General features: G+C 47.4%; 1 protein-coding gene across 1 annotated transcript; it reads right to left on the bottom strand.

Moving 5' to 3' along the window:
* Positions 1-217: 217 nt before the first annotated feature.
* AQP11 (aquaporin 11) lies at positions 218-5438 on the bottom strand (the record flags this gene model as incomplete). Its single annotated transcript, XM_083362591.1, has 2 exons — positions 218-387; positions 4844-5438. The coding sequence occupies 2 exons, from the start codon at positions 5436-5438 to the stop codon at positions 218-220; spliced, it is 765 nt and encodes a 254-aa protein (XP_083218717.1).
* Positions 5439-9009: the final 3571 nt, after the last annotated feature.

Genomic DNA, 9009 nt, shown 5'->3' with positions numbered 1-9009 from the left:
ACAGTCACTTGTCTGAAATGGTATAGGTTCCCCTGCTTGAGCAGGGGGGCTGGACTAGAAGACCTCCAAGGTCCCTTCCAGCTCCATTCTATTCTGATGCAGAAATGGGGGTGGGGGTGGTTCCTATTTTATCCAGCATCAGACACAAAAGACTTATTCTAAGATTCCGTTCTGAAAGCGGTTCCTCTCCTGTTTTACACCCTTTACTTCCTGCAATTTAGGGATCCTGGTGCCTTTGTCCAAAAGAAATGAACATATATGACTGCCCACCTGTGCAAGGTGCAATGCAATACACCACCAGGTAATTCCAAAACTGGTCTATGAAGCAGCTTCCGTGCAAAGAAAATGCCAGAGCCGGGTTAAATATTGCACCAGTGAGGTTTCCTCCTATGAAAGACAAGAAGAAGATCCCAAAATAAATAAACCTCAAATCGAACAGACTCCAAAGTTCAGGGTTGACTGAGATCACCTCTTACAGGCCACAAATATTTGCCTTTTGGGAGTTCCCAAACTCTTCAGAGGATGGTTAATGATCAATGAAGGCCACGTGGTGGACGCTGTATGTTCTTCAGATCTTTTCAGCCGTCCTTAGGATAGTCTGGTGAGGGAATAAGCGTTTTTCCCCCCCAAAACGAACAATAGTGCATTGTTTCAGTCCCCCCTCCCCATGTACTGTAATTTAGACCGGATTTGGTTGTTTTTTTTAAATTCCATTTATATCCCGCCCTTCTCCGAAAACTCAGGGCGGCTTACAAACTTAGCAGTAGCCTTCATTCTATGTACCGTATATGCCTGCTTATTAGGGCTTTCACACACACCCCAAGCGGCATTATTACAATGTCAGCTTAATTGCCCCCAACAATCTGGGTCCTTTTATCCACCTATCCTTCCCAAGGACCTGGGATAGGCAGATGTTGTTGATTAATGGTGTTAAACCAAGTACGGGTGCATAATGCATACCACCCAGTGTGGCTCAATGGTAGTAACCGTGAGAGGGATCTCGGAGTCCTAGTGGACAATCACTTAAATAGGAGCCAGCCATGTGCTGCAGCTGCCAAAAAAGCCAACACAGTGCTAGGCTGCATTAACAGAGGGATAGAATCAAGATCACGTGAAGTGTTAATACTGCTTTACAATGCCTTGGAAAGGCCACACTTGGAATACGGCATCCAGTTTTGGTCACCATGATGTAAAAAAGATGTTGAGACTCTAGTAAGGAGAGCAACAAAGATGTTCAAGGGACCGGAGGCTAAAACATATAGGGAACGGTTGCTGGAATTGGGTATGTCTAGTTTAACGAAGAGAAGGACAAGGGGGGACATGATAGCAATCTTCCAATATCTCAGGGGCTGCCACAAAGAAGAGGGCATCAAACTATTCTCTAAAGCAGGGCTTTTCAACCAGTGGTACGGGTACCACCTGTGCTACATTGGCACCTGGCAGGTGGTACGCGACCATCCCAGAAAAGTGATAGCAGGGGAGGGGAATGAGCTGGAACGTTGGCAGCACCGCACAAGCCTGAGCGAGAGACGGCTGGAGCTGCAGGGCTGTCAGGACTCAGCGGAAGTGCCAGGATCAGCGCCAGGATCCAGCTGGAGCTCGGCGCTGATTCTGGCACCTCTGCTGAGCCCAGAAGCGCTGATCAGCTGGAATGTTGCAGCATCTCCAGGGTCTTATGATTTACATTCAGATGCCGGGCGGGCAGGCAGGCGTCTTGCTCGGCTGTGGCTTGGGTGGCACTTTTTTCAGTGCCATTGTAACTTGGAACAGTCACTAAGCAAACAGTTGTAAGTCGAGGACTACCTGGACTTCATCACTTTTTTCCTTTTTTTTTCGTCATCAAGTTTTTGACACCTTGCTAGGCAACTGGTGGTAACTGGTGGTACTCGGATGTTGCCATATCCTAAAAGTGGTACAATGGGTGAAAAAATTGAAAAGCCCTGTTCCACAGTGCCTGAAGGCAGGACAAGAAGCCACGGATGGAAACTCGTCAAGGAGAGAAGCAACCTAGAACTAAGGAGAAACTTCCTGACAGTGAGAACAATTAATCAGTGGGACAACCTGCCTCCAGAAGCTGTGAATGCTCCAACACAGGAAGTCTTTAAGAGACTGGACAGCCATTTGTCTGAAATGGTAAAGAGTTTCCTGCCTGAGCAGGGGGTTGGACTAGATGACCTCCAATGTTCCTTCCAACTCTGTTATTCTATTCTATTCTAAAAATTACAGGTGGTCCTTGACTTATGATCACAACTGAACTCAAAACTTTTGTTTCTAAGCAAGACGACTGTTCAGTGAGCTCTGCACCATTTTTATGACCTTTTTTTACCAGTGTAGTGAAGAGAAATCCACTGGAGCTAACTGGATCATTCAGTCATTAAACGAATCTGGCTTCCCCCATTGGCTTTGCTTATCAGGAAGCCAGCTAGGGTGGTTACAAAAGGGGATCGCAAGACTCCGGGTATAGTGCAACCTTCATAAGTACATGCCAGTTGGCGAGAGTCCGAATTTTGATCCTGTGACCCTGGGGATGCGGCAATGGTCATAAGTCAGTTTTTTCAAACCCGTCGTACCTTTGAACCACTTTGAACTAAATGAATGCTTGGTGATCCAGGAAAGGAAAGTCAAGACCAAGTTCGAAGATCAAGCAAAGTCATCCCCACGGTCACGTGATCAGAATTCAGACGACGGGCAACTGATTCATAATAATAATAATAATAATAATAAAGTTGGAAGGCACCTTGGAGGTCATCTAGTCCAACCCCCTGCTCAGGCAGGAAACCCTATACCATTTCAGACAAATGGCTGGCCAGTCTCTTCTTAAAAACTTCCAGTGTTGGAGCATTCACCGCTTCTGGAGGCAGGTTGTTCCGTGGGTTAATTGTTCTAACTGTCAGGAAGTTTCTCCTTAGTTCTAGGTTGCTTCTCTCCTTGACGAGTTTCCATCCGTTGCTTCTTGTCCTGCCTTCAGGCGCTTTGGAGAATAGCTTGACACCATATTTATGACGGTTGCAGTGTCCCCTTTTGCGACTCTTTAAGACAAGCAAAGTCAATGGGGCAGCCGGATCCACTTAACAACCCTGTTACTAACTGAACAGCTGCAGTGATTCACTTAACAGCTGTGGCAAGGAAGGTCGTAAAATGGGAGGGGGAAAAAAACTCACTGAAATGTTTCACTTAGAAAAATAAATGTTGGGCTCGATTGTGGCCGTAACTTGAGGACTACCTGTATTCCAAAGGCTTCTGAGTCAGCTCAGATTGGTACAGTTATGCTACAGTTGAGCAGTAAATACACAAATACACAACCAGCGGCACTCCCAAGTGTGATTCAGCAGAAGTGGCTGGCAGAGAAGCTCTTTCCTCCTTATGGAAGAGGCAATATGCTTGGCAAAGGCAGAGTTGGAAGAATACGATGCCTCGGCTTACGAGAAGCTCTCAATTGAGGCTGCATTTATACATAGATATTTGGGTCTTAGATCTTTAATAAGGCCTGTCACTGCATGTTTTTTTTTTTGTTCGTCAGAAAAGTTCATTTCTAACTGTACATTTGCCCCTGTTCTCTGCACCTGTTGTGATAACTTATCTGGTAACCATAGTGAATCCCATATGACTAGTCATGTTATGGTTTCAGTCTGTTTAGTGCGCATGTCTAGAAAAAGTTCTCAGAGTTATTGTTTATTGTTTTATTCACTTTGCTGCTACTGTCTGTTACGTTAGGATGTAGTGAGCTAGCTCTTCTTTATAATATATATTTAGTTTTTATATTTTTGTAAGTAAAAGGTATTTAGTAAGATTATGTGTCGTGTTTTTATTGCCTTCCTGCATGCACATCATGCATTCTCTGAAGCACGGTCCGTCGCCCTCTACAAAGGTGATTTTTACCTTGACAAGGCCTCCATCAGCTCTCCAGCTCCTCCGAATTGAATCTATTCCTAGCACGTTGTGGGATCTATTCTTATGGCTGTTGCGCTCATCTATGGATTTTTGTTTGTGTAACAAGAGCCAGTTTGGTGTAACGGTAAAGATGCTAGCCTAGAAACCAGGGGACGGTGAGTTCTAGTCCCGTATTAAGCATGAAAACTAACTGGGTGACTTCGGGCCAATCACCAGGAGACGGTGAGTTCTAGTCCCGCCTTAGGCATGAAAGCCAGCTGGGTGACTTTGGGCCAATCATCAGGAGACAGTGAGTTCCAGTCCCACCTTAGGCATGAAAACTAACTGGGTGACTTTGGGCCAGTCACCAGGAGACGGTGAGTTCTAGTCCCACCTTAGGCATGAAAACTAACTGGGTGACTTCGGGCCAATCACCAGGAGACGGTGAGTTCTAGTCCCGTCTTAGGCATGAAAACTAACTGGGTGACTTTGGGCCAATCACCAGGAGACGGTGAGTTCTAGTCCCATCTTAGGCATGAAAACTAACTGGGTGACTTTGGGCCAATCACCAGGAGACGGTGAGTTCTAGTCCCGTCTTAGGCATGAAAACTAACTGGGTGACTTTGGGCCAAGGACTTTACAGCCCTCTCCGAGCGATATATACAGTCACCATATTTGCCCCCAACAATCTGGCTCCTCATTTTACTTTCCATCGGAAGGACGGAAGGCTGAGTCAACCTTGAGCCGGTCGGGATCGAACTGCTGGCAGTGAGCAGAGTCAACCTGCCGTACCGCATTCTAACCACCGCCACGCCAGCTCCCTTGGAGCAACATTCGCTTAACAACTGCCTTATTTAGCAATGGAAACGCCGGTCTCAAACGTGGCGGCAAGTCGTTGGGACCACCTGTATCCCAGACAAGGACCCGCTCCGAGTTTTAAGTCAGAGGAAGCGACGAGGAGGAGCCGACCCACCTGTGTAGACAAAAGAGGTGATCAGCAGAGCAATGAGATGGACCTTCATGGTGGGATTCATGGCCTCAAACTGGAGCAGGGTCAGATGCAAGAGGAAGGAGAAGAGGAACTCAAGGCCGAAAGCATTGGTGATCGTGGTTTGAATCGGGTTGCTGCAAATGTCGGGCAGGGCTCTCAAGTGGCTGGAGGTGAACCCCAACATCCAGATTAATTTCATGCACAGGTGGGCCAAGACGGCCGCCGCAAACTGAGCCGAAGTTTGCAGGCACCAACTTTGGATTCGCAACTGCCCTTTGTAAAGCTGTTGGAGGCTGCCGGCCGGGTTGCCCACGCTGCCCGTCAAAGTCCAGCCGTGCAGGACGGTGAAAATGTAGGTGAGCCACAGGGCGATCTGCGGACGGGGCAGCAAGCCGCCCAGCAGGCAGAGTTCGTGGGTGCAAGCGCAGATCTGGAAGGTGGCGGTCAATTCCTGGGCGACCGTGAACCAGTTGGTAGTCTGGCGTAGCGCCCGGTGGGATAGCCGTCTGCAGCCGCCCACCAGCAGGATGATGCCCGCCATCACCAGCAAGGAGATCAAGGCTTCGTCGGTATTCATGGCTGCAAAAAAAAGAGAAAACAAGAAGTCCTCGTCTTACGACGACGTTCGCAGGGTCAACAGCACTGAAAAAAAGGGACTTAGGACCGGTTTTTTTTCCAACTTACGACCATCGAAGCCTCCTCATGGTCACGTGATCCAAATTCAAGCCAGCCGATTTAGTAAAAAATAAATAAATGGGTGTAATGTTATTATTTTTTTAATGGGCCAAAAAGAGTTGGAAGTCAATTTTTTTTAATTTTTATTTAAATCCCATTTACTATCCCGCCCTTCTCCGAAGACTCAGGGTGGCTTACAATCTAAGAAGCACAAATCAATGTGCTTAGCAATAGCCTTCATTCTATGTATATGCCTGCTTATTATTTTATTTTATTTATTTTTATTTTAATCCCATTTATATCCCGCCCTTCTCCGAAGACTCAGGGCGGCTTACAATCTAAGAAGCACAAATCAATGTGCTTAGCAGTAGCCTTCATTCTATGTATATGCCTGCTTATTAGGGCTTTCGCCCCCCCCCCCCAAGCGGCATTATTACAAAGTCAGCTTAATTGCCCCCAACAATCTGGGTCCTCATTTTACCTACCTGGGAAGGATGGAAGGCTGAGTCAACCTTGAGCCTGGTGGGACTCGAACCTGCACTAATTGCAGGCAGCTGGTGTTACTTAGGGAGGCATTAGCCCACTGCTCCACCAAGGCTCTTTTAAGTTATTTTATTTTATTTTTTATTTTATTTTAATCCCATTTATATCCCGTCCTTCTCCGAAGACTCAGGGCGGCTTACAATCTAGGAAGCATAAATCAACCTACCTGGGAAGGATGGAAGGCTGAGTCAACCTTGAGCCTGGTGGGATGCGAACCTGCACTAATTGCAGGCAGCTGGTGTTACTTAAGGAGGCATTGGCCCACTTCTCCACCAAGGCTCTTTTTTTTTCCCCCTTTCCACCCCACATTTTCTCTTTTTCCCTTTTTTCCCCCTCCCCCCCTAGTTTTCCGTTACTTTTTTCTCTCTCCTCTGTGTCTTCTATATTTTGATAAAATTAATATGATTTGAGATGAGAGGAAAAAAAGGCAACCGAATAGATTTATGGCGGCGGCAACGTCCCTTGTGTGTGTGTGTGTGTGTGTGACGTGATGCCCTTTTGCGACCTTCTGACAAGCAAGGTCAATGGGGGAGAGCCAGATTCGCTTAGCAACCATCTTATTGACTCAACAGCCACCGTGATTCACTTAACCACGATGGGCAGAGAGGTCGTAAAATGGGGGTAAAACTCACGTAACCGTCTTGCTTAGCAGCAAAAATTAGGGGGCTGCATTGGGCACAGAAGCCAAGGACTTACCTGTAGGGGCGCCCCTCGCCCGATTCACTTAACAACCAACAACCGAAGTGATTCACTTAACAACTGTGGCGAGGAAAGTCATAAAATGGGGCAAAACTTCACGTAACGCCTGTCTCAGTCACAAAAAAATTGGGGCTCAGTTGGGGTCGTAAGTCAAGGACTGCCTGTATCAGCGCCCTTCACCCAATTCACTTCACAACCGCAGGACTAACTTAACAACTGCAGCGATTCGCTTAACAACCGCGGCCAGAAAGGTGGTAAAACTGCTAAGCTTGTAAGCCGCCCTGAGTCTTCGGAGAAGGGCGGGATATAAATGGAATTAAAATAAATAAATAAAAATAAATAAAACGGGGCAAAGCCTCACTTCAACAATTGTCTCGCTTAGCGACAAACATTCGGGGCTCAGTCGGGGGTCCAGGACTACCTTTGGTCTGGAAACAGAAGCGTGTTGGGACTCAATCCTCTCCGCTTCGGGATCTCATGGCGAGCCGCTCCACGCTAGCGGAGGAGACCAAGCTCGCTTCAGGCAGCCCGGCACCGAGTTCAAATCCTGCGCCGCTCGAGGAAAGGAGACCACTTGGAAGCGCTCAGCAAAATAATAATAATAGTAATAATAAAAAGCTCTCGGCCGGGGCGGGGGAGCGGGAAAAGCCGCAGGGACCTTCCCGGCTCGGCTTCTACGCACCGCCGGCTTCCCGGATCGGAGCCTCCGCCGCGGCCGTTGCTCGCTTCGTTCGAGCGACGCTAACGGCCGCCGCTCGCTCCGCGGACGGGTCGGCGTTCGGGGCTGCGAGGAACGCTCAGCCGCGGCCGGCGAAGGCGCTCCCGGGCCGGCCACGTCGCCGCTTCCAGCCTCGCTCTTGCAAAAGCTCCCGGGCCGGTTGCAGTTTTGCAAGCCGGCCTGGCTCGGCTCGGCTCGGCTCGGCTCCGGATCCTTCCCAGCTGGTGGATCCGGAGCTGGAGATCGTGCCGAGAAGTCTCCCTCCGGCGGCTGCAGCTGCCAAGCTCGGTCCGATCGCCTGCAAGGGCTTGGCGGGGAGGGGAGGGGGCGGATGCCCAGCCAGCCCCGGGACCGGTCCGGGACGCGTCCCTCTCCCGAAGCGGAGTTTTGCAAAAAGTCTCTTTTTTGCACATCTATACATAACCCGAACTAGACCGTTGTTACTCTGCGTCGTATAATGTATGTGGGTATATATGCATAATTCTGTATTTTTTTAAAATTTATTTTGCACATATTGATGCAGTGTGTATCGTTAGTATAGATATAAAATGCCATGTTTAATGTTTTTATTGCCTGTTTCATTGAGCAGGAATGAATCACCCTATTTTTCCTAGAAATAAGACTTCAGGTTTGAATAATGCAATCCTTTTGTGGGATTCGTTACCTGTGTGTGCAAAACATTTTTAAATTCAATGTATTGCCACTTGTCTGAAATGGTACGGGGTCTCCTGCTAGTCCAGGGGGCTGGACTAGAAGACCTCAAGGTTCCCTTCCAGCTCTATTCTGATTCCAATTCTCTCTCTCTCTCTCTCTGCTTGTTAACTATTAGATTACCTTGCTAGGCCCCAAACATGGGACAAATCTTTATTTCCTGTGTCAGCCTATCCTGAAGGCCATCGACAGGGTGACAGCTCATATTTGTGTAAATTTTAAATTGCTAACCAAGAATTAAGGGAGACTGATATGCATTTCAAACTTATTAGTTTTCATCAGTCATACCCTTCCGAGATTCGAACCTGGGCTTACACATTAGGCAGTTGTTTTCACCTCTAAGCCACAGGATCTCTCTCGCTTTGTTAGCAGAGAAGCAAGGGGAGATATATGACAAATGCTTGTTAACTATTTTTTAGATTACCTTGCTAGGCCCCAAACATGGGACAAATCTTTATTTCCTGTGTCAGCCTATCCTGAAGGCCATCGACAGGCAGTAGTCACACCAGTGACAGCTCATATTTGTGTAAATTTTAAATTGCTAACAAAGAATTAAGGGAGACTGATATGCATTTCAAACTTATTAGTTTTCATCAGTCAGCCATACCTTTCCGAGATTCGAACCTGGGCTGATTACACATTAGGCAGTTGTTTTCACCACAGGATCTCTCTCGCTTTGTTAGCAGAGAAGCAAGGGGAGATATATGACAAATGCTTGTTAACTATTAGATTACCTTGCTAGGCCCCAAACATGGGACAAATCTTTATCTCCTGTGATATATATATATATATATATATATAT

This window comes from Vipera ursinii (genome assembly GCF_947247035.1).
Source record: "Vipera ursinii genome assembly, chromosome: 4".
Classification (NCBI taxonomy): Eukaryota; Metazoa; Chordata; class Lepidosauria; order Squamata; family Viperidae; genus Vipera; species Vipera ursinii.
Note: the sequence above shows the minus strand (reverse complement) of the source record. Positions and strands in the feature narration are given on the sequence as shown.